This window comes from Mastacembelus armatus, chromosome 4, assembly GCF_900324485.2.
Source record: "Mastacembelus armatus chromosome 4, fMasArm1.2, whole genome shotgun sequence".
In the NCBI taxonomy this organism is placed as follows: Eukaryota; Metazoa; Chordata; class Actinopteri; order Synbranchiformes; family Mastacembelidae; genus Mastacembelus; species Mastacembelus armatus.
In genome coordinates this window covers 26996100-27022874 of record NC_046636.1, presented here as the reverse complement: position 1 = coordinate 27022874, position 26775 = coordinate 26996100, and the positions used below count along the sequence as shown (strand labels likewise).

The 26775-nt window shown below is 44.0% G+C and overlaps 1 protein-coding gene across 2 annotated transcripts in view; it reads right to left on the bottom strand.

The window, feature by feature from the left end:
* Positions 1-1878: 1878 nt before the first annotated feature.
* The window catches only part of arhgef18b (rho/rac guanine nucleotide exchange factor (GEF) 18b), a 36030-nt gene continuing 11133 nt past the window's right edge, over positions 1879-26775 (bottom strand). The window contains exons 10-31 of one of the 2 annotated variants that reach the window (XM_026304819.1): positions 22854-22921; positions 22543-22588; positions 19623-19830; positions 18917-19023; positions 17772-17912; positions 17388-17638; positions 17124-17249; positions 16907-17024; positions 16530-16784; positions 16332-16408; positions 15963-16141; positions 15616-15689; positions 15137-15322; positions 14836-14973; positions 14451-14566; positions 13669-13737; positions 13471-13518; positions 13028-13309; positions 12776-12925; positions 7073-7421; positions 6278-6424; positions 1879-5800 (exon numbers count right to left, since the gene is read on the bottom strand). In XM_026304819.1, coding sequence (XP_026160604.1) covers positions 5511-5800; positions 6278-6424; positions 7073-7421; positions 12776-12925; positions 13028-13309; positions 13471-13518; positions 13669-13737; positions 14451-14566; positions 14836-14973; positions 15137-15322; positions 15616-15689; positions 15963-16141; positions 16332-16408; positions 16530-16784; positions 16907-17024; positions 17124-17249; positions 17388-17638; positions 17772-17912; positions 18917-19023; positions 19623-19830; positions 22543-22588; positions 22854-22921 — 3425 coding nt within the window. In that variant the 3' untranslated portion in view covers positions 1879-5510. Of the gene's footprint in view, positions 5801-6277; positions 6425-7072; positions 7422-12775; positions 12926-13027; positions 13310-13470; positions 13519-13668; positions 13738-14450; positions 14567-14829; positions 14974-15136; positions 15323-15615; positions 15690-15962; positions 16142-16331; positions 16409-16529; positions 16785-16906; positions 17025-17123; positions 17250-17387; positions 17639-17771; positions 17913-18916; positions 19024-19622; positions 19831-22542; positions 22589-22853; positions 22922-26775 lie in introns of both variants that reach the window. The other variant, XM_026304818.1, reaches the window with a different exon arrangement.

Here is a 26775-nt window from a genome sequence, read left to right as displayed (position 1 = left end):
CCCTCTAACACACACACACACACACACACACACACACACACACACACACACACACACTGAGAGGTGCTGATAAAAGATCAGTTGAGCAGCAGGTTGGAGGAACAATACTGAAGCACAACTATGAGCATGAAATCACTCCAAGTTTACTTCTCACACTTCATAACCCATGGGAAATATCTGGTGTCCAAGGAGACGCATACTGGTGTAAACACACACACTGCTCTTTATCTGTCACTGATAACAGCTACAGCCTGAAAAAGATCAAAACGTCTTATCGAGCGTCTCTTTTACCAGAATGTATTTTCCACAGCCTGCCATGGAGGTTGTGTAAGCAGGTTTGGCTGAGAGATGTTTTACTGCTGACTATCTTCCTGTAATCACCTCGGGTGTTAGCAATAAGATATGAAAGAGTCCACTTTGTGTCTCGACAACAAAAGGCTCTTTGTGTCGGCCAAGAACAATGAAACACTCAGCACATGCTTGTATGATAAAACAGCAAGCTGAGGTTGCAGAGGTTGTAGTTACTGGAGGAAAGAAACCGAGTACATTTACTGTACTTACATAAGTACAATTTGCCTCTTCTAGTTTTATGATACTTTATGTCGTGTTGCACATTTTACTGCCCATTTATCTGACAGATGTCGCTTTTACATCAGAAATGCAATACAAAAGCTCTTAGAGTACGAAAGAGTCTAACTGGGGCTCCTTGTCTCAGGCGTCACGTCTGTGATATCAACCAATAACCATTTCCCCCCAAACTCTTCAGATTCTTCCATTTAAGAAACGATCGAAGCCAAAATACATTTTGCAAAAACTGAGGATTTAAGGAAAGTATCTTTTTTCTTTGTTGCTCTTCATATTGTCTCTTTTATTAATTACTGAATTTTACTTCAGACCCACTAAGAGGATTCTGTACTAAACTGGCACAACCAATAACCCACAAGTGTCACAGGAAGCCGTTGCTTTACTCCGAGGTTGCGAACCCCTAAGTTTCAACTGTTTTAACGGCCCAGCGGCTTATTCCAACCTGGATGGTGCCAAACTACCAGGAAGCTGTTAGATGTGAATGTAAGAGCCAAACAGATGAAAGCCAAGTGCTGACACTGAGTCTAGCGTTAAGATTTGTTGGTTAAGTGTTTATGTGTCTACGGGGAGGTTCGTCTGCACGTGTCTCTGCGGAGCATCTGTTTGTTTGACTTTGTGGCGAGACCAGTCTCTGACACAGAATAACAACAGACAAGACTCCTGACTTCCTGCAAACAGCATTAAATAAAACGCCTCCAAGCTGTGAAAGCGGTTGAGCTGAGGCCTGGAGACGTTCGATGAGAGGGGGAGAGACGGGGCGACATGCAAAGGGCAGAGCAGTGAAAGGAACGAGACAGACAGAAACAGTCCAATGCTGCTTCCCTCCACAGGGGGAAGCAGCCTGGAAAATTAACTGTTGAGAGGAGACAGAGGGAAGCCACTAATGACAGCAGACAATGAAAACTGGCCACTACAGCAGCATCTTCCCACCAGAATGACAATAACACAGGAACCAGCAGGCCTGCTGTTAGCGAGGTCTACGGAGGGATTGAAGAGCCACAACCACGGCACCTGAAAATAGTGCTTTGTCTGGGAGCAGACTGTTATTAGGTCGTCTAAACACGGGCTCAATAACACGGTTACTGCGCCTCCTAGACAGGCGGCTGGCTAATTGGGTGGTCAGGATCATTTGGACGAGCAGTGAATATAAATCTACATAATGACAGAGAGTGATATGATACGTGTCCATGTGGTGGTTACTGAGAGTTCACATTTACAACAATGACAATTATTCATTTAGCTTTTCCTGAACACCAATGAGCAAAACATGCACCAACCCAAACAACAAGCTGGTGTTTGTCAAGTTAAAAGAAAAGTCTGTTTATTACTAAAGTCTGTTTATTACTAAAGTCTCTCTAAGGCAGCAGTTTGTGTCCACAGGTTGTTCTAATGTCTTGCAGTGAATGAAATAAAATGGTACAAAAATCAGTTCTGTGCTACAAATGTCATTAGACAGCTCATGGTAAAGAAAAGTCCACAGGCAATAACAACAAGCATCATAAACATTCGTCTGATTCAGTTTCCCCTTCAAGTATGCTACTATCCAAAGTGACTAGTGTAAAATTGGCAGAGGAAATAAAACATGATCAAGATTATTTACATATTACAGGTCCAACATGTGTGTGAGTGTGTGTTTAAAAAAAAAAAAAGAGACTAGAAACAGCTTTCCACTGTTTCTTGTGGCAAATACACACACACACACACACGCACACACACACGCACACGCACACACAGTGACTGACTGACTGAAAGAAAGGTTAAAGAGCTCAGAAACAGCAAAACAACATTTAAGACTTGAGTTCAGGATCAGATCCAAACAGGCAGCTCTCCGCTGAGGTCCATGACAGTCCACAGATTAAAGTCTCGTACCTGGAGCAGAACTAAAGGGCTCTTGCACCATTTTTACTATTAGTTATCAGTTAAAAAGAAACACTTGGTACCAGGAAAACAGACGAACATGGAAATGAACACTTGGAAACAATCCCAACTCGAGGTTAATTTGCTGGTTTCGTCCGAAGCTTTTAACTAAATCACATGATCTTTATCAGCAGATGGAGCTTCCACATAGTAGCATGAAAGCTCAGCAGCTGTTGTGTCATAGTAAGACTTCTCACTTTTTAAGCACTGGCTTGGCTCAGCTGACGGCGACTGGACGACGGTTGAAAATAAGGAAACTTGACTTGGGATTGTTTCATTTTTATGGGTTTGTCACCACTAAAAATCACCGTGTACGTTCACATGCACATTAATAGCCCGCGGTGCTTTGTGATGATCAAGAGTTGGTGTGTTTACAGTAAATACAGTGGTAGATGAGCTCATATAGGACAGGAGGGGCCACTATAAGCAAATATACCCGTTTGCCTTTTACTGTCTGTACTTTCAAGATGTCTCTCGAAATAATCCCCTTCCTCTGTCTATAATGAGTCACTGGTGAACATGATCTGGCCAAGCAGGAAATTTAAGACCTTGAGCAGGATGGGAGCTGGACGACAACGTGCTGTAAACACACGTTACACAAGTACTGACACTTTGTGGACGACCACACAACCAGCACAGGGTCATTTATCCTTCATACACAAGCACAGGAAGGAGCCCAGTCGGATGAATGTCTCTTTGGTTAAACCGACTGATGCACAATATTTTTTACGCCTGCTGCGTGATCTTGATGGGTCGCAGGAGAGAGACGGCAGACAGTGCACCTCGGCTTCAATGCTACATCGATACGCATCAGGAGATTAAATGGCAAACCTTCAGGTTCACTTCACTGAATTAGGTCAAAGATCTAAGAGGAGAAAGTGTAGGAAGAGGGCAGCCGGTGCAGAACAGATCCCATACAGTACTTACAACAATATCCAGAATATACACAAACCTCACAGCCCAGCTTATTTGGACAAAGACAAAAAGCTCTTCTGTTAACTACTCAACTACTTTGTGATTTTAAAGGGATCTTCTGTATATACATAAAAAATACATGGGATAAACATCTCCATCTGTCTTCTGTAAGGAAAATAAAGACTACGATCTTTGAGAAAAGCTGATGGTCCTTTTTGCTGCAGAACCACTGCACCTTTTAAACTCGGAGCTTTGAGTACCAGCTAATGAAACGTCATCAGCAAATCAATAAAACACACTGTCACCTATTCTGACAGACATCCAAACTGCAGTGACACACTCTTCACCTTGTCAATCACATGAACCTTTACATTTGGGATTCACATTAGGACCAAACCCTTCGTTTTTCCATAGCGCCCTGGCTTTTATGTTCAGACAGTCTCTAGAAGACTGAACATGTCCACACTGGTTATGAAGGTTCCGGAGGAAGAAAGAAGCCATTTCAGAAGAACCAATACTGAGGGATATGAAACAGTGTCATCCCAGTGATCCATTACACATGTTTAGACCTTGTTGTCTGACAGTTTATGTTTGGAATAACTAAGAGGCCTTAATTCTACTGGAGCAACAAGTGCAAAATCCCAAATTCTACCAGCATGATGATAATGATTCAATTAGTGCATCTTAGCTCTGTGTTAAATAGTTGTGATTATTACTTGTGCTGTCCTGTGAACCCACATGTTCTATTGTCTCTGCTCTGTACTGATGCTTAAATCATGCAGAGTGAAATGCCATGAATGCTACTGTGCTCTATGGTCCAGACTCAAATGTTTCTCTAGAGGTTTTGGAAAATGAAACCCAGGCTGTGTCAAATTCATCGAGGCCCTTTGAGGTCTACGAGTTGATCGGTTTAACAAATTTCTTGGGTGTTGAACGGGCTCAATAGCAGCAGCTATGAGAGACATACCTTTAACCTTCACACACTGAAGGCTAATTATATAGTATCACATAGTACTGCTGACCTACTTGCTCCGTTTTCATCAAATTTTGCCACAGTCAAAACAATAAAAAATTAAAATGCAATTGTATGTTCTTATTGGAAATGTTAGGAAATAATGTCAGTCCTTAGGGAGTACACATTATTTACCCCCTGTGCTTCTGAGATGCAGGAACAGACCTGAAGTATGCATTACTGACATTCCTGCTGACATAAGACATAAGAAAGGTATCGTTGAGTTTGCCTCAGCCTGGGTGAGCTGCAAAAAGCACAATTTGCCAAAAGCTGAATTCTCCCTTAACTGAAATGGAGCTTTGTTACACAACAGCCTGGGAAACGTGACGACCAAATCCAGCCGAGGTCACGAGCAGTGACAAACATTAACCATGTGATGCACAACGTTAGCCAAGAATAACGAAAAAGCAAAACTAAACTAAACGAACCTTCACGATTTTAACTGTACAACAAAACTTCCCACACTTTGTCCATAAAAGTTCATCCCTAAATGGGGAATGACATATTTACACTGTGCAAATGGAATATCAAGCAGAGTCTTCATGTGTTAAGAGCTGGGTCACCTCTGAGTCCCCATTGAGTCACTTCATGTGGTTCCAGGTCCAGTAGAAACAGACTGTTAAGGCCAAAGCTTCATATCAAGTTTCAGGCTTCGCTATCGAGCCTGATCAGAGTCTCCTACAACGAACCAGATCATTTTTCACATCTGCCACTTTGTTCCTTTCAGTCAATTTGCCTTCACTTCCTACAGCTAATGTCTTTGGATTGGTGTAACTTCATTTAAACCTTTTTTTCACACATGTTACAAAAAGCCTTTGTTTTGCCAAAGGTTCCCTCTTCAAACAGGTCGGCCAGCTGAGATATTAAATTAAATAAAAAGAAACTTTCCTCTTTTTTGAATAAAATGTTCTGATTTTTTTTCTTTCTGAGCCACTGCAGCTCCTACATCACGTTACTGTGTGTACGTGGCTCCTGATAATGGGTCTTGTGGTCAGTTGGGGATATCCCATAATTAATTATAGTCTTAACTGTTTCCTGTTTTTGTCATCAGGGCTCGATTTGAGGACAGCAAACTGGGAGTCTAGAAGAAGATGACATCCTCCTTAGTGGTGTCTTCTGAGGTGGCGTTGTACGGGGGTGGTATGCCGTGGCTGTGTCCATGGTTTACCTGGGTGTTCAGGACCTGGGGCTGCACATGGACAGATCCAGCACTCTGTGAGTGGGGAGGCAGGGTGGGGGGCTGCATGGAGGCCTGAGGAAGAGGCTGCGCGGGAGGCATGGGGGGCTTCTGAACATTTGCTGGGTGGGCGGTGATGACGGAGGAGGTGGTTTGGGTGTCTGGTCCAGCGCTATCTGGAGGACTGAGTAGATCTATCAGACACATAAAGAAGAGACCATTAGAGGTATAACAAGGTTCCAAACTCTAAAAATAGCGTACGAACCACAGGCACTGGGTAATACAGATGGGCTTACTCATCCAAAGTGCGGTGTATCTCATGAAACCCTGCCAGTGATTTCTGTCAGTGGTAATTGTGAAGACAGGATTTAAGTATTAAAACGTCTGTGTCAGCAGTACACCCTGCCATTAATCACAGTGAGGCATGTGGAAGTGATAGGTGTTTACACAGGGTGAGGCTGCCATGAATGCAGCTTTAGAGGGGAACATGACGGGTGGGGTTGGGTTTGCCCAGATTGAGAATGTGTATCCTTTATGTCTGTGAGAACCAAGTTTAATAATGCAGTAGGTAAAGACAGACAGTGTTGGGTTTGTCCAGGCAGAGTGAAGGAGGAAGTGTGTGTGTGTGTGTGTGTGTGTGTGTGTGTGTGTGCGCGCGCACACAAAAGTACCAGCGTGGTGATGCAGGGAGAGAGGCTGAGAAGGCGCTGACAGCGGGGGCTGTTGGTGGGGGCTGACAGAGCGCTTGGCCTTGAGGGCATTGTTATCGTCTCGGGCGGACAGCTTCAGCGACAGCATCTGCTTCGTATCCACTGAGGCTGAGAGATGGACAAAGAGGAGGAGGAGAGAGAGAAAGAGGGAGAAAAGAAAACAAGAGACAAAGACAGAAGGGGATTTCATTGTCAAGTTTGACTTTGCATTTGCAATTTGGAACTGCCTCACCTCGCTCGGCCCAATATTTGATGTGCCAGGGGGCTGACCCAGTTTAATGTGATTCTAATGAGTCACTTAAAAGATGCTGATCGGATCAAAATCCCATCAGGCACAGATGGCTTTAACGTCAGGGACAGCGGGCAAGAAAAATGCATTTTAAAACTTAATCCTACACTGATGAACATCACCTACAACAGTAAGTAGGAAACATCAAGGCAAAGTTCAAACAGGCTGCACTATTTTAATATTAGCGTCAATGAACAGTAAGTTTAAATTATTTCACTGGTAGACAGACGTGAACACACTCCACCTTGTCTTTGCTGTGACACTCCTCTCTCACAAATGTGACCACAGACAAGCACAGACAAGTACCAGGACACCACACATCAAACTGTATCACATATCCTCTAAAGAGCGACACACTCTCATGTGTCAGGGTTCAGCGTTTAGTTATTCTGATATATGTGGAATAAACCTGTGACTATTTAGCATCAGAGTTTTCCTGATCACGTGGCTGGGTGACAACTCCTCACCTGTGCTGTCGGTGCGTTGTGAAGCCTTGCCACTTTTGCCTCCTTTCCCTTTCCCGCTGCTGAAAGCTGCCAGTTTGGTGGGAATCTGCTGCTGTACCCCGACCGCTTTGTGCTGCTGGTTGGTGGTGCTGAAAAGATGGAGCGGCACCTCGGTCTTCAGCGGCAAAGTGGAAGAGCCCGTCTCCCGCCTCAACACTTCGGGGCGCTCTGGATAGTCTGCCGGTGCTACGGACAGACTGGCACGCACCAGGGCCTTCTGGGGCAGGGGCAGGTCGGAGACACTGGTGGAGCTGGTGAGGCCGGAGGACATGAGGAAATCCCCATTCAGACTCCCAGACAGAGGGGCCACCTGCAGGGGGAAGAAGAATCTATGTCACTTCCTGTTGCAAATATCATAACATAAGAATCAAAATTCAGTTTTCAAGTTCACAGAGGACTGTTTCCCAACTGCACTGCACTGTAATTATCCACATCTGTGCCCAGATTCAGTTTGTGGAACGTCATGTTTGCATGTGTGTGAGAGCTGCCTGCACTGTGGTTTGTTTACATGAAGGAAATAAACATGTTTGTGTGTATCCCTCAGGAAATATACACCGACTTACAGTCATTGCCCAGAGACTAGCTTTAACCATAACCCGTTAACCAACCTCACCTTCACATCAAACCAGGTCGTCACTTCTAAAATTCAAATGACCAGCATCAGGTCCTCACAGGGCAGGCTAAGTCCCCACAATGTAACTGTAAACACATTTTGTAAACACATTTTGGTCCCCACAGTCTTAGTAATATTAGGCCTGCGTGCGCACACACATAAACATGTTTTAGATACACACTGAAAATCATGTGTGACACCATGTCATTAGGGAAACACAATCTGCAGAGGAGCCGGGTATTTATGGGCTAAAGAGGGAATCAGAAACACATGCCACTCTTTCTGCTGAGCACACACTTTGGCAAGTTTGGTAAACGGCTTTTGATGTGCTCCGAGAGGCTCGAGGACAATGCACGCACACACACACACACACACACACGCACACGCACGCACGCACACACACACACACACACACACACACACACGCTGAGAAACATAAAACCCTTAAGAGTCTCTGTGCACATCAAGGTGTGTCTAACAAAACTGGCCTGTCAGACAAGCAGCAGAACAAGAAAATGGCTCAGATGACATCAGTAGGTAAATACACTGACTGCATTGTCCACCTGATTACTCGACTGAAGGAGGGATGATCTAGACGCAGAGTCAACATCATCTCATCTGCATTCAGTGAACCACAGCAGGAGGATTTCTACAACAATAGAAGTGTTTGTATGCATTAGTAATCCCTCATGTACTATAAAAAGCACCTCTTCACTGCTCTATTGGAAGATTTACTGTACCTCCAGCTTTCCCAGCTTAAGCCTGACAACACTGTGGCACAATGTGTTACAGAAGACCATTAGTCAAAAGTTACAAACACAATCTGAAGTGTAAAAATGTCAATGATTTTTGGTTGTGCATTGTTCCACGGCCACACAATAATATGCGATGAGGCTTTTGACATTTTCTGCAGAAGACTTCCTGAGGTGATGGAGACGCTCGATGACTTGTTTTTGTTATGAGGCATGAAGAGCAGACTCATGTGACCGTGACCATGTGTGTGTGTTTGGAGACTAACCCTAACCCTGCTGTAACAGCAGAGCATGACGACCTGAGGCAGAGAGGGGCCCTGCGGTGGGAAAGCCTCCATACCTCTTCCCCTATATCCCCCTATCTTTTTCCCCCTCCAGCACTCACTCATCTCAGCACACAGATGCTCTATTGTTTCCAGAACAAGGTGATCAGCTTTAACGGCTTAAACAGCAGGTTTCCAGGGCAGTAAACCGTGAGGAAGCAGCACAGCACAAAGAGCCTTAACTGACAGCACATAAACAATTAGCACTGGCTCCCTACCAGAGGCTTCTGTTAATGACAGGCTTGGACTAGCTAATTATACAGCCAGGTTCCTCTCATCCACAAAACTGCCTGGATACTCCCACAATCATACATATCTCCACTACCACCGCACAATGTGTTCCCTTGTACCCAATGGAAAACACTGGGAAAAGAGATGCTGGTTGTTGAATCTTGTCTGGCCTAGTTACCCTCGAGCTGCAATAATTAGTTTGTGATTTTATCAGTGTAGATGTGCAATTATTCAGCAACTATTTCAATAAGTTAGAAATGAAGATTATCTATAAAGTACTGTACATGATTCAGCTCCTTGAATGTGAGAATTTCCTGTTTATCTTTGGAGTAAACTGAACATGGTTCCGGTTTAAAACGTTTGGTTTGGACATGTGATGTTTTGAAATTGTGTCAGTTTTCTTTCAGACCCAACAACTGATCCATAATCAGCAGATTATAGATCAACAGCACTAATAATCAATATAATCGTGGAGCCTTAAAACACTTAATTCATTAATTATAAACAGAACAGACTTTATAATGAAAAGCATTATGTAAATATACATCATAAAAACCGTATCAGTCCCAAGTGCAACATGCAGCCTGCATGCAAATGCCTTTTTTCTAGACTGATTAACTTTGACTAAGTAATCTGACAATAATTTGGTTCAAAGCAAACTGAACACAGTCTGTGACTGAGGTGGAAATAGCTACACTGACAGATGGCACAGAGAACATCTGCCCTGCAGCTCAGTGTTGTGTCTTCGCTCTCAACTAATGGCTGATCGTAGAAGAAGCAAATCACAGACAGGTGTGTGAGTACATGGTGAGGGTGTTGATGGGTAAGGATTTATGTTTGGGGGTCTCTACAGACCACAGGACCAAACTCATAAATCGGCTTTGAAACTTTGAAACTTGGGCCATGGATGTGGTTTTTCATCACTGAATTTCCCTCTGAAGACTTTCCCAGCAGTCATAAACCCAGTTTCTATGTATGTATTTATTCATTCCTCCCTGTCTCTCGCTCTATTGTGCAGTTCTTCTTTCTATTGTTAACTGCCACCCAGGCCTCCATTGCGTTCACGCTTTATGACTTTACAGTGTCAGAACTATTGTGCAAGTGCATCCGAGGCACCGTCTTGGGTCAGAGCCAATACAAACTGAGCCCAGTGCATTCCTTATCAAAGGGCCAACTCTGATCAGGTGAGACAGCACATGAAAGAAAAGTCTTCTAAAGTCAAGACATGCTGCAGCAAGCTCTGCTCTTGCTCAAACACTTGCACATTAAGAAAGCATACACAAACATGGGCACATGGAGGCCTGTCTTTTTTCTTTTATGAGGTCTAATCATAGCTCTCTGGGTTTGCTGATGAGTCTTAATGTTGGGTGCTGGTGATTAAATGTCTGCTGATATCAGGTTGGCCTGAGGTTTGGAACGGATCCCGAGGTCACAGCTGATGAAAAGATCGTTTGATGTGTCTGATTCAGACGTGGGGAACAAACCACTTCCAAATCTCCCAGAACATCAGCCAAGAAAGTCTCACGGCAGAGCCAACTGTTTATCTGCAACTCATACAGTACATCTGCATGTGTGCAAAACACACAAGCACCCTGCTTAACTGATCTAAAACAAACATTCTGGGCAGGAGTTAGAGGGGTGCTGATGTGGTCCACATCTGACCTGCTTCAGGTTTTATCTTGTAGCTCATGTAGCAAAACAACAACCTGAAGCAACTTCATCCACCACAGTGTTTCCAGTTAAGGTCTGTGCATTACTCATCAGAGCAACTGCACGACTCTACCAGAGGTTTGTTTGCATCTAAAGACCAGAGGCTGTGGTTTTCTCACAGTCGCTGCTGTGCTCTAGGTGCAACTCAGTCAAAACCCTGCTTTCTGCACCCTATAATCACATGATAAGAGCAATAACTCATGTCAGTCGGTCGCGTTTGTGAGCTGGAGCCTTGACTAAAGACATACAAGCATGTCTAAAGATCTTCCTAGCAGGAAATGTTTGGAATGACACAGAAAAATGAATGGAAGATAAGCAGCCAGACTGTCTGAAGATGATATGGAAACGTAAAGCAGATGGATAACTATGAAAAATGGAAAGAATGAAAAAAAAAAAAAAAAAGAGAAGATTTTTGTAGATTTTTTAGGACATGACAGGACCTGAATGGACAGCATTGTGTCATCTGTCAGTTACTCAGCTTGGTATGCAGGTAAAGTGGCTCTGGCCAATCAGAGATAACTGAAGCACCAACCAGGAAGTAATGGGAGCAGAAAGGGACTAATGGCGTCACTGAAATCAGTCTCAGTCAGAAACAAACACTGTGTATGGGAGCATGTGTATCAGCAGTTCAGTCCTGGTAGACTGCTCCCCGTGTGATTTCTCACAGTCCTTGGAAAATGCCAATCCGGTTTGTGCATATACTTTAAATCTACTTCCTCTTTCTTAACCCGCAGAAAAAAGAAAAAAAGACAATGACTCATTGAGATGAAACGCTGTGGCTTTTTCATACATGGGAACATTAGTCAGAGAGAACATTCCCACTGTTAGGCGTGTCAGATAGTAGAGCCCATATTAACGGTCATTACACTCTCGTGGTTTTCAAGTCCAGTTTACTTGTTTAAAAAATTACCCAAAAGCTGTTGCTTTTGGGCAAAAGCCACAAAAACAGAAATTTGTGTCACGTTTCAGCCAATAAACTGACTTTCCAGCAAATACTCTATATTGATATTGTGACATAAAATTCACTTCACTGTGACAGAGAAATGTTTCCTCATGACCCACCATCTGATAAACATACCAAAACTGGCAGCAGTATCTTCTTGGTTTGTCAGATACAAGTTACAACCTCCCATGGTGCAGCTTCCCTGAACTCACCTCAGCTTCCACAGACAATGTCAATCAACCAAAACTGGGACGACACGGGCCTTTGAATCCACTCAAGTCTGATATTAAGTAACTTTACTGTAGATCCTTAACAGGTCTTTTGGCAGCGAGCATGAAATTACAGCCGGTGGATCTTTCTCTAAGCTTCTCTCCCATGAAACTCAAACAATGACACGCATTGTACTGTGGGGGACAGAAGAAAGGAGAGGTGAAGAGAAAGACTGATCCCTGTGCACCTTTTGGGTCGAGGGGTTAGAGATGCAGTCAGCTGGATGTATGTTTATCGTTACGCCCATCTACGAAACAGGTTGAAGGAGCGGAAACCAGTAAGAAGACCTAAATCCAGGAACCAATAGTCGTTTAGCAGCATAGGTATGTTTCCACTGCAACAGTATTTAGACCAATGAACAATCTGAGATGTTATTTCTGCACATGATGAGACAGGAAAACCACCGTGAGGAGATTTGATTAGGAGAAGAGAGGCCAAGGCGTGACATAAAGAAAACTGACGTAATTTGGAGCTGCTAAGACTGTCTGCATGCTGAGGCTGAAATTTGCAACTGCAAATGAAATCAGTATGAAAACACCTCAGTATGAAAGTGAGTGCACAGATTCCTTCAGCAGTATCAATGTGCTGTGTATTCAGTAGTTCAGTGACAACCCAGTCGCTTAAAAGGGCAGGTACAGAATTCATGTCCAGAGAACAGGATGGAAAGAAAAAGAAGCTATGAGGGAGTGAAGAAGACAAAGAAAGAAAGAGGTAAAGTTAAATATTCTTCTCTTAACTACAACGTTTTTATAAAATCACATTTACATTTCATTTAAACTACATCTCTTTTTTTAACTTTAGTGAATCATCACAATATCCCACCTCGATTGTCTTTCTCTTGATCTTCCTCTGGTGTTCCAGACGTTCCTTCTCCTTCTCCACAGCTCTGGTGGACTCTCTCAGCCTCTCCAGGTCCTGCTGGTACATCTCCCTCTGCCTGTCCAGCTCCTCCCGCTCTTTCACCAGATGGTCCTATTAAAAAAAAAAAAAAAAAAAAAAAAAAAAAAGGAATGAGCAAATGAGGAATAGACTAAAGGAGACACATGAAGAACTGTACAGGAAGTTGCACTTCACCTCCAGTCGCTTGCACTCGTCCTCCCGTTGTCTGAGCTTGGCCTCTGTGGCCTCAAGTTGCTGGCGGTGCCTCTCCCTCTCCTTCTCCCAGCGCTGCTGCTCCAGCCGGTGCTGCGACTGCAGCTTGTGGAAACTGGCCTGCTCCTCTCTCTGCAGGGCCAGATTCCGCTTTTTCTCCTGCTCCAGGAGCACGTTCCCTCGGTGGCGGCCGGGCAGGCCGGCACGCTCCGCCAGCGACACCCGCTGCAGCTCGATGTGGCTGTCCTGCTGGGATATGATGGCCTGGAGACAGAGGCAGGGCAGGGAGGAAAATAACATGAAAATGAAGCAATTAATCTTCAAATACACAAAACACTGTATACCACATGTTTCAAATAGACTTTGACTGACTGCTTATGTTGGCATTTACACAGAGAACATAAACAGCGGACGGGCATTATTACCTGCAGACTATAAAGCCTTTGGGAGAGCATCAGCACCCTGTCAAAAAACTGGAACAGGGACACAGATAAAGGCACCAGAACAATGAAACAATTGACTTTATTAGAAAACTTCTTATGTGTCCATCTTTATAGTTCAGCAGCCATGGCTGTGACTATCACACACAGCACAAGGTGACAGATCAGAGGAGGAGAGTGTACCTCAGCCTCCGGGAAGGAGCTGGACCAGATGTGGTTCCATCTGGCAGGAGAGTAGCAGCTCTCATCAACCTGAGCAACAACAGGAACACACACAGGAAGTCATACCATCATACATAACATCACAAAACCCCTGCAAGCACAGTTTTATAATTATTTATATTTTGATCCATAACATTATCTAATACATACTTTAGAATTAATTTCTGTCCATCCTACAAAATAAAATCCAAGTGAGATTCCAGTGAGTGGTAGTTCTTCGCTATGGTGGTGGAAAATGTTAAACCCTTACTATTCCATATGGAAAATAATGTTTAAAGATGGTTTGAGCAACATAAGATGACAAACAGTGATCAAATATACAGCATGTTAGTTATTTATTCTTTAGAACAATAAAGAAAACAATTTAGCATGGCTTTAATATTAGCGATAAAACAACCTGACTGTGATCCCGTGACAGAGAGTAAAACTGGCTTTGTCACACACTGTTTACTGTCAGCAACCTGTCCTGATTTTGTGTCTGCCTGATCATCCTCCAGCACCAGGATTTACTGGAAGGTAAATCGGAGTCCAGTGTTTTATCACGGCTTTATCTGTTTATAAACAAATGAAGTGACCTACACCAGCAGAGCTACAGTAAACACAGGGACATGGAAACTTCCCAGATGACTTGGTCATTGCTATTTACAGGAAATAACACTGACTCAACCATGACATACTGTATGACTGTGTGTGTGTGTGTGTGTGTGTGTGTTTGTGTTTGTGTTTGTGTGTTGAGCCCCTACCGTCTGCTCCAGGGTGTGGTCGCCACAGAGGTCTTTGAGCTGAGGGTCGGAGCTGGCTCTCTGGCTTCTGTCTCTGTTTCTGGACTCACCAGAAAAGTTCCTCTTCATACTGCCATCTGGCAGACACACATAGACAAACACACACCAGTAATTAAACCAACGACACACGGAAATATTCCAAATAAACACATATAGAAATGTAAACTGTGCCCATAGCTGCATTCAAATACTAGCACTAACAATTTAGTTCTCAGGAATCCCCAAACTTTGACAGAATTAATGTCAAATTCATTATTAATGACCTTAAGGCCCCTGAAATACAACTACAAATCCGTTATATGGTAGAATTTCCTCAGGACACAATATGTGCTTGACTCACTCTTACTCAGGGTGGGGCTGCTGTCATAGCCCCCAAAGGTGCCCGCTCGCCTGGGCAACAACCCAGACCCACTCCCTTCCTCCAGCCGTGACACCGGAGCCTCCTCCCTCACTCCGGACTGCAGCAGGTTCTGGAGGTTTTCCACTGAAGTGAAAGGGACAGTAAGTTATAGTGGTACCCATCAGTTCTTTCTGAGCTACAGTGAGCAGAATATGAACATAACATTATAGATTTTGGGTGTAACAATACACAACACCATGGCGTCTCTGTATCTAAAGCAGACACACATCATGCAGCCTCGTCCTACCCTCAGTGATTGCTCCTTTGAGCAGCACCTCCCCCTGCTGGAGGTCTGAGGCATCTCCTCGAAGCAGCAGCTTAGAACGTGAAACTGCATCCTCCAGACCTCCCACAGACTCTGCCATGTCTGCAAACAGCTGCAGCTTCTCTGTAAGAGCCTGCACGATCACCGCATCTTTCTGGCTTAGTCGCTCTACGACAGGAAACATGAAATAGAAGAAAAGAAGAGAAAAAAAAAAAGAGATAAACAATGTTTAATAATATGTCACAAGCTTCTTTCTGGAGGATTTTGCATAAACTTTCATTTTAAGACAAATATATTGAAACACCTGAGCTCTAAAATGTATAAACATGTTTTGATCCACAGAGATGAGATGTAGAGAACAACATAAAATTAGCTTCTAACAATTTAACATCAGTGCCTCCTTGTGGCCCACTGTATCTGAATTCTACATTTCTATCAGTTCTCACTCGATCCCGAGGTACCTTGAAATTCTTTCAACTTGGATGCTCGTGCCTCTTCTTCCTCGCTGACGAGCCTCTCCTCCGTGTGAGGACAGCTGAGATGGAGCAGGACCGAAGCCAGTACAGGTGGGCAGGTGCAAAGAACAAAAAGCAAAGTGATCAAGGCTGCAACACACACTCTGATTCACCTGGGTTAACTTTGCAGTTCCATATTATTACAACGATGTTCTGTCTACACTTTCCATTACATTTAAATCATTAAGCCAATTTTACATAAAAAGGGAGACCAGCAGACTGACTTTGGATAAGGCTGAGATAGAATAATAAATGGATGTGTTGTAAAATCTTCTCTCTGTAACTGCAGCTACCTCTCGACGGCTTGTCGTATGTGTGTCATCCACGTGTTGCGCTCCTCCTTGGAGGTGGTGTGGATCTCGTACATCTCTGGCTCATTGGAGGAGGCACAGATAAGAAACATTGCTTTCTCCTCATGGGCCACTTCCCTCACTATCAGCTTCTGGAGAGAGATCACTGACGGCTTGTTGTCCTAGGTGGACCACAAAAAAAAAACAGGGACGTGAAAAAGAAGGAAAAAGGAGACGAGCTGGAAGTTTCTTGATCGCTGGTCCCTAAATTATGTGTCACTGACTAAATCTTGCTCATTTTATTACTCAATATTTACCTTTGATACACTTACTGTTGTTGTGCCGAGCTGAAAATGAATATAAATCACTCACCACTGTGGCAAATACATATCTCTGGTCTTTCTCTTGTAGCAACAGCAAAACATCAGACAGGAGCACTGCAAGAATATCTGTCAGGAGAACAAATCAGAAAGAAGGCAGATGGTGAGACCTCTGTGAGCCAATTTCAAAAGGGACCAGCATAAAGCAAACACATTACTAGACATCATCGATGTATCTTGTGTCATATACCTTTGAGCCTGCCAGAAGCAGCTCTCCAGTTGACCATGCCCTCATGAAGCAGCCGTCTCCTGTCCGGTGCCAGGTCCTCCCTGCGAAACACTCGGCCATCTTTGATTTTTCCCGATGCCTTTGCCTCCATCTTGTTGTGAATGTCTCTGAGGCGAGATGTCTTCTCATGCAGATTAACCAGGGTGTCCACCTGAACGATGGTGTGTTTAATCAGACCCAGCGCCCGAGTCAGATCCTCATGTTCTTCTGTAGCCACTAGAGACAAGAAAAACCAGAACTATAATGAGTGAAGTCAGTTCTCATTAAATATAATGGGGCAATCACCTGAGCTGCAGTGGAGGTTTATTTAGCAGAAAAAATAATTTGAACTGCTGGACCTTCAGTGTTCTGCAGAACGCGCTCCACTAGAACTGGGTACTTGGTAATGCGTTGTGTCACCAGCAGAATACACTCAGTAACTCCTAACCTGCGTACAATGGACAGGTTGCTGATTTTCTGAGGAGAAAAAAAAAAACATTATTTGATTAAACGTTTCTCAGACTCCATTAATATATTGTACTGGGATTTGATCTGAAGAATGCTAATGTGTCTTACCCGTATGATATTTTGGAACTTCTTATTGTTTTGCAGCTGTTCTTTGTAGTAGTTGACAGCCTCATTGTGGCGGCTGCAGAAATCACCATAGCTGTCCTTCATTCTCTCTCCAATTTCACCTGAGAACTGGAGAACAAAGGAAACTGTCATCTGTTCTGCTCTATTTGGTGCATCACACTGTCCAAGTGTTTTTTGTGCTGTATTCAAGACAAATTGATGCTGTGCGTTAGGAGCTATGTGTTTTTCTATGCGTCACCTCCCTACCTGTGCAATAAGAATGTCTGCCACTCTGTTGATCGTGTAGTTCCTGTCGCTGGGCAAAACAAGGCTTTCATGCCGCCGCTCTTTGAGGCGTGACAGGAAATGTGTGTGAAGCTCGAGGAGGTTTTCTAAGCAGGGGAAGAGACAGTCTAACCTCCCAGAGTCCATCTGCAGGTTCTCCTTCAGCTCTCGGACGTACACGCGCTGCATTATCTTCAGTGTTCGCACATGATGCATCTCTGTCTGCATCAGCTCTGTACAGAACGTTAGATGTTTGTTTTCTGTCATACATGTATAATGCAATGCAATGTTATGGTCTGGTTCAGTGAATGAGCTACCAGTCAGTCACTTCACAGTACAGCTGACCCATTCACTGAACACACTTACCATATATCACATCCTGCCTCTTCACCATTTCTTTACAGTGCTTCTTAACAAACTGCGGGTCTACTGCCAAACTCCATGACTCCGCCTCCAGATCCTGGGCATCAGACTCCAGATCAGCCCGGACTGCTGCATAATGAGCATCTGAGGACAGGAGCAGGGGCTTCAAAAACCATCACCTCATAACCGCAAAAAACTTTATATTTACTCCTGATGTGGTGGGAAACAGCACAATTTTGTGGGCTCATATTTAGGGCAGTGATTTTACAGGAAGGTCAAAGGTCAAGGTCAGCAGAACAGCATCCCTGGACAGGGACCCCTGACAGGTTTCATCAAATCAAATTTAAGGCTTTCCAAGACTTCTTTAGATCACTCTGTGGTGTTTCATATATATACTAGCAAAATGAAGGACATGAAGAAAAATCACAGTGAATATGAACAAGCCACTTTGCAGGTAATTCCTGGACTGATGTACAGTAAATACAGATTTGAGACTTTTTAAGGACCAGGGCTGTGGAAACGCTCTGGTTGTGCAGCTGACTGTCTGTGTCCTCATCACTAAGGTCAGTTTGCTCTAATGGACAACGGTTAGTGCATGTCCTCAGACACGTTTTTAAAGACATGATTCCCTTAGAAAAGGTTTTCAGTTACTAATTGTAAAGTATAACTTTAAGAAAAGCTTCATGCCTTGTCTTTGCGTGTTTATGGCTAAAAATGATACCTAGACAAGCAAACACTAGTTTGTCCAAACAACCTGAAAAAAAAGGCTTTACCGAGCCCCAAGCTGAGATGAGGGAAAGCGAACGAGTGATTATATCAACGGTGCACAGCCTTTTCATGGTAAGGGTGTGTCTGATAAAACAATAAACCCTGGAACATGGCAGCTGGGAAAAAAGGTGCAGAGTTAATAAAGTTAGCCTGTCTCTCTCCCACACTCCGGCTTAATGAGACAGGGTGAGGTCACACACACTCCTCTTTCCTGGATTTAAGAAAACTCCCTGAAGTCAAACTATCACTTTGCACTAAAGCAAAGGCATAGATCTTAGAGGACTGAACAGGCTGAGAAGCAGCAGTCTCAGGAAAAACCGTCTCAATGGAATTTCAACAGAAGTGGAATTGCTAAAAGTCACGTTTAGTCCCCGACTCACCCTCTACGATGATGGACTCGGTGGTGGAGGGAGCGAGGGAAATGGCGTCGTCATTGCAGCGTTTGGAGCGGAGAGCATCTGTCTCATCCATCTCCCCAGGCAGGGATCTGACGGATGACAGCCACAGGTCTAAGGATGCATACATGCTGACACTGATGCACCTTAATCCCACTAGCCGGCGATAGTGTAAATAAACTATCAGCCACCATGTGCATTTAAAGGTGCGCAGTAACAATGACATAAGACACAAAAGAAAAAGACTGCAAAGTTGTTCTTTCTTCCTTCTTTAGTTATTGTAAGGCTTCCTGTCGTCTGCTCTTGTTTATATTTTCCTCGTGTTTTTGTGTGTTTCCCTCTCTCTCTCTTTCTCTCTCTGTCCAAAACCAGTTTACTTCTGAGAACTACCTAGATTCAGTTACCAAATTCTGTTATATCAGAACTTGCCTTCATATGTCAACTATAAATACACATGTTACGATATCACAGAAAAAATAGTATGTCAGCAGCACTAATCTAAAAATAATAAGGCTTAACATAGAGCGGGCAAACATCTACGGCACTATAGATTTCACAAAAAGATAACTCATTGTTGTGGTGGTTGCTGTTGAACTTCTCATTTCTAAGCACAAATGATTCCTGTAATTCTGGTGCTTTCTGTTTTAAAAAAGGAACAAATTTGAAACATAAAAAGTTCATAGACATTTACCCTGAGCTGCTGTGGTGATGGAGGCTGTGGCCAAGGCTGGAGGCAGGTGCTGCAGGGGAGCTGGTAGAATGGGCGGCAGTCGGCTGAGTGTTAGGTCCCCACTGACTAATGGTCATGCCTGGGACGCTGAGAAAACCTGGGTGTCCATCCAGGGTCTGCGATGAGCCTGGGCCCGACTGCTCCCACTCTCTGTCCCGATCTTTTAGCGCTGGGGAGAAAGGATGAGAGACAGGTGAACAGAGGAAACGAGAAGGGACACATGAGGAGAAGCGAGGAGAGGAGAGACAGGAAGGAGAAGATGACCAGCAAAGAGGAGATGCAGACGAGGAGGCGAAAAGGTGCTCGTTCGACTCCCGCCCGAAACGATCCCAGTATTTTTTCAGCCAAGACCGAGGTGGAGAACGGAAGAATCGGCAGGTGATGAGATCATGGTGCATCAACACTCGCACCCCGACTCGTCCAGATAAACCCCACGACGAGGCGGAGGAAGAGGAGGACGGTTTAGCAATTCTGGGACGGGTTTTGGAGGCTCCCATTGTTTGGTTAGTGCCTTTGGTTACGGCTAGCTCCATTGCAAACGTCTGAAACTACAAGGAGTGGCAGACGGAGGAGTGTAATAACACTAATTCTAAAGTAAGGTTCACCAGACACTGTTGCAGTATCAGAAGATGTTTTAAAAGCAGTGAGCAATGTGCCGTCTCTAACATAAACCAGGAGAAGCAGACAGCGCCAGAAAGACGGATTTTATACGCAACCCAGTCGGATCCTTCATGCCTGATGAAGCAACTTCTGGAAAGAGGCACACCCTTTTATATTTCTCACACTTTCTGATCTTCAGTTTTCCCCAGTTCCTGCCTTTGCTTCTCGTCTTCCCGACCCCCTGCACAAGCTACTGATTGGTCAGAGCTGGACATGAGAGGAAATCAGGTGTGGCTGACAGGTCTCCAGCTGTTCAGACGAGAATAACAACTGCTACAGGAGATTAACTTAGGCTGCTACAGCAGCCGCTCGTGTCTCCTGGGGGTTTGAACACATGTAACAGGAGCTACTGAATGTTACAGCCAGCACCGACTGAAGCTTCCTGGGATGGACTACTTCACGATAATGATCGAAAGCAGACCGCACATTCATTCTGAGGCAATTTAACAAGTGAACTGACCGTGTAGTGAACCCTTTACAAAAGAAGAACACCAAAGAACCTGACAATTTTCAAAGATCTAATTGTTTTAGTGTTGTTTTCCTCTTTGCACATTGATATAAATTTGCCCTCTGTGCATTAGCCAGCCTGTGCTGGGTTTGGCCATGAACTGAAACTGAAATAAATCACCTGACTGTTCTTAACAATGGCTAATCATCACCTTTACCTAGAGCCTGTTGGAGGCCAATCTCCCCCCTGTATACTCAGTGTGTAGACACACACACAGACACACACAGACACACAGACACAGAGACACACACAGAGACACACACACACACACAGACACAGAGACACACACAGAGACACACACACAGACACACACACAGACACAGAGACACACACAGACACACACACACAGACACAGACACACACACACAGAGACACACACAGAGACACACAGACACACACACACACAGACACACACACAGACACACACACAGACACACACACAGACACACAGACACAGACACAGAGACACACACAGAGACACACACACAGACACAGAGACACACACACAGACACACACACACAGACAGAGACACACACACAGACAGAGACACACACACAGACACAGAGACACACACACAGACACAGAGACACACACACAGACACACACACACAGACACAGAGACACACACACAGACACAGAGACACACACAGACACAGACACACACACAGACACACACACACAGACACAGAGACACACACACAGACACAGAGACACACACACAGACACAGAGACACACACACAGACACACACACACAGACAGAGACACACACACAGACACAGAGACACACACACAGACACAGAGACACACACACAGACACAGAGACACACACACAGACACAGAGACACACACACAGACACACACACAGACACAGAGACACACACAGACACACACACACAGACACAGAGACACACACACAGACACAGAGACACACACACAGACACAGAGACACACACACAGACACACACACAGACACAGACACACACACAGACACACACACAGACACAGAGACACACAGACACACACACACAGACACAGACACACACACACAGAGACACACACAGAGACACACAGACACACACACAGACACACACACAGACACACACACAGACACACACACAGACACACAGACAGACAGAGACACACACACAGACACACACACAGACACAGACACACACACACAGACAGAGACACACAGACAGAGACACACACACAGACAGAGACACACACACAGACACAGAGACACACACACAGACACACACACACAGACACAGAGACACACACACAGACACAGAGACACACACACAGACACAGACACACACACAGACACACACACAGACACAGAGACACACACACAGACACAGAGACACACACACAGACACAGAGACACACACACAGACACACACACACAGACAGAGACACACACACAGAGACACACACACAGACACAGAGACACACACACAGACACAGAGACACACACACAGACACACACACACAGACAGAGACACACACACAGACACAGAGACACACACACAGACACACAGACACACACACAGACACACACACAGACACAGAGACACACACACACAGACAGAGACACACACAGAGTAGGAAAAACATTTACAAACTGAAGAGATGGGCTGAGTCTGGCCAGCTCTCTTTAATTTCACAAGGACAGTAAAGTGTCCTTAACATCTGCACATGCATAACTCACCACGGTGAGGAGATCCCAATGAGCCGCTCTTTGGTGGACAATCTCTCTGTGTATATAAACAAAGACAGCATTTTTTCCCCCAAGGTCATTGTCACAAGTTTCAGATTATAAACATTACTATTTGCACATGAATAAATTAACCCATTACTTCCTCTCTGATTTTCACTTGGGTTTGTGCCATTTAATGTCAGTCATTGGACTGATCAAAGTGTTTAATGTACACACAAAATGATGGGACACAGTTTAGGTACTGGGCCACCTCCCCTGTAGGCCAAGTTTTTCTATCCTGCAGTGCAGTTGGTAGCGTTTACCTTGTTCTTGCTGCTGGTGCACTCACCCAGCAGAGACTTGCAGCTCTTGTGAACGTTCACATTACAATCTGAAAAACAGAAACACAGGAAGGCAGATTCAGTGGTTGCACTCGTCTAGCTAGACCAGTTTGGAACAGCATGCAGAGGCAATGGTAGTGGCTTTGGGGTTGAATATGACTGGGAACAATGTACCAGGAAGACAGAGCTCACAGTAGAAAGCTGTGATTCAAACAAGACACCGAAACAAAAGTCTGGAGGCTCAGCTTTTTCTGCTGCTGCTACAATCACAATGTCATGTATTTGTTTTTCTCAGTAATATATTTGAGTTTTTGTTCACTTTTCTCAATGTATGGAAAACAAAGCTCCTGCTAGCAGGTGTACAGAGAACAACTGATTGTATCTCTGCTGATTAATACAGATACAAATCAGAGCTGTTTTGGAAAAACATACTGCAGGTAGGATGCTCTCTCCTTAAATAGTGGAAACATAAAACACTGGCAAAACAAAACAATTCAATCTTTCGCCTCGTCTACATAATGTATAACCCCAGCAGCAGAAGCCCTTCCTGAGGGACTAGGCTGGCCAAGCAAATTAACTTATCACTATGCAAACTCTGCTCCCATCCCAGCCAGGTAAAACCAGGCTGACTTGGACATGAAACACATGGCCTATGCAAACCATTTGCGCACATGCTAAAATGGAAGCTGCTTCTCTGTGTAGAGGGAGAGCAGTGGGAAAGGGGTTGATGAGTTTAAGAAACTGATCTAATGCATGATGAGTGCGAAGCAGACCTCAGCTGGGTGCCTCAAATGGGGCACATAATACTGGGGTCATTAAATGAAAGCCTCCCCTAGCACCGCCCAATTTACATTCACCTTATTACATGAGGCAGTGTGGCGATCGTTTGAGTCTGATTGCATGATTGTCCTTCTGTTAACAGTGTAAACATGAGCCACACAACGCTGGAGTATCCCTCTAACTGCAGCCCAGACCACTGTAAAGGCTTCTAGGGCTTATTTCTCTACAATTAACACAATGACAAACATACTACACAGTGTGTAAAGTAAAAGCATGAAACAGCCTGAGGATGACATAAAGAACAGATGTATCGTTAACATTGTCTTTATTTGCCCTTTTACATTTTTAGATCTAGTCCTAATCAAGCTATCATTTTAACTTCATTCACAATCTTTAACCCAAACCCCCCCTCTCTGGTAATAAATGAACAATTGCTGGCTTCTGAATAATCTGAGTTGGATCCAGCTCAGTGCCAATGCAGATATAGACACAACACATTTTAAGATCTTAATGCTTCAGATCAGCTCTTCATATAACACTCAAGTCTTACAGCCAGTGAAAACCTTTTTTTTTTTTTTTTAAAGAGGGAGAGAAATGGACGCTGAAGTCAGTAAGTCAACAAACTGATCGGGAGTCACCGCAGCCAAGAGATAATTTTCCCTCACGCTTGAACTAACATGTGAAATTCCAATCTCTCTGCCAACCAGACAAAAGCACAACAAAGAAGCACAACATACCATCAATATGTACCAGGCCAGTAAAACACACCGACTAGACTGAATAAAAATATTATATATATATATATATATATATATTATATTATATTATAACATCACCTCAAGTCATAGCTGAAGAACCAGGAGTAAGCTGCTTCTGTCATCTCTGCAGCTGAGATGATTCTGCTCAAACTGCATTTCAGAGAGTTTTGCTTAAATAAAGCAAAAAAAGTCATAAAGTCATGCTAAGATAAGCAAGAACACAGTGTTTTCTGTTTACTGATATTACAGAGCTTATCTGTAGTGACTCACTGTTGCTAAAAGACCACCTTGATGGTGGAAAAAAACAAACATGTTAAAAATGCACCAAGTCACAACCACTATGTATGTGTATATTCAAGTATAAGCTTTTACATCAGACCAGAATATACTGACATAATGTGCATCATCAAGTGTGCATCACTTCTGCCATTTTTGAGCAACATAAAAAAGTTGCAGTCACTCCACCATGTCAGCAGCACTGCGGCGTGCAGCTGATCCACGGGACACTCAGCCCTGATCAAAAACCACCACCACACCCAACATCTGCTGACTGTAAGTACCCTGTCACACAAGAAGAACAGTTGGTTGTGGTGTACAGCTCACACTTCAGTGAATTAGAAACACAAATAAGACCTGGGGCTCAGGGATTGGTGCAATGATAAATGTGCAGCTCTTTTTTTGTTCGAGGTGGGGTTAAAAAAAAAAAAAAAAAAGGAAGCTAACCAACACAACGACAGATTAGTAAAATAAAATCTGTAAAGGTTATACTCACACAAGCTACGGCTTTAAACAGGGAATGTGTTGCCTTGTGTTATCTAATGAGAAGGGGCTGGAATCAGCTGAGCTCCAGATAGCAATGGGTGGGTTTCTGAAGGAAAATGTTACCTCATAGATCAGGACAGGCAGGACTTAAAAGCTGTTTCATCATACAGTCTGTAAACACAGTCAAAGTGAAGTGAAGTCGACTCAGATTGTGAAGGTGCAGTTTCTACTTGATTGCACAGTGTTATCACACTAACTAAGAGGTGTGTACGTTTATATTACCGACGACCTTTCTGCTAAAGCACGGTGCAGCTTTTTAAGACCCTGGTCCTGATTCAATCGACTATGACATGAACCCTTGCAGAGACTCTTTTAAAGAGACCCTTAAAGACACCGTCTGCTTTGGCTTTCAGTTTTTTGTTTCTCCAAAAATGCTCCAGACTGAACTACAGTTTTGAAAAGGATTAAAGGCCAGTGTAAATATGCAGGACTTGTATGAGGCATGTGAGTTTAGATAACGTGGTGCTCCACTATTTACACTCCAGTTTAAGTGCATGAGGAGTGTTAAACAGCATGTCTCCTCTGCCCCTAAACTAAGCCAATACATATTAACCTTACATGGTGTAACTATGCATAATCCAGTACCACCATTTTGACGTAAATTCAAAAGTAGGTTAGGCTAATGTTGCCTGTGGTTTCCTTATTCTATTCTCGGCACAAAATAAAGTCATGCTAAAACCACATGTTGTTACTATCAGCCCCTTCACAGAAAAACCCTGCAACCACAAATGGTTAAGACCAACCTAGAAGAAAATGGGTCATGGCAGCTATTTTCAAGGTATTTCTCTCACAGCGGCAAAAACCCAAATCTCGTCTAATCATGCATGATGCATGCGTGTAATTTGTAAGGGGTTCCCTTTAATTTCCTAAGACAGATCAACACCCGGGACAACCTGTGAAGTAGGAAGGCAGCCAGTGACATCACCGAGTGAAGCAGGACAAAAAAGGGGTCAGGGAGCAGTTTTCTGTGAACATCTCCACCAGTCACTTTTATTGCCAAGACTAAAGGTCATGACTACAATTAAAGACCTGCAGCACAGAGACAGTAATTCAAGAGGGAGATAGAAGAATATCTGGGGATAAATACACGTCACTCCCAGTTAGTGCTATTATAAGCAGCTATTTTTCTCAAACTCTACTAACAAATATATTAAAAATGTTATAGGTTTCAAAATGCAAGGATCTGTGGGCAAATATTCATAAAAATCTACTGGGAAGGACTCACAGAGGCAACCAAAACCTTAAATCCAGACTGAGGCAATGCAGTGATGCATGGAGGAGCTGACAGAGTGAGACCCAGACCCAGACCCAGAGGACTGGCAGACTCAATTAGCAGCATGTGACCCAGTCAGAGACAAATGAGGGGACAGGTCAGCCCACTGGTTGAGGGGGTCACCTGCTTGGCTGAGGAATGACAAGAATCTGACACTGAAGAAAAACACGATTTAACACATGGAGGATTATACAATTTAATGCATCAGTCAGACGTCCTGGTCTCTGGGGCCCAGAAGCTTTGCCTTGCTGTAAATGTAATGAAGTGTCTT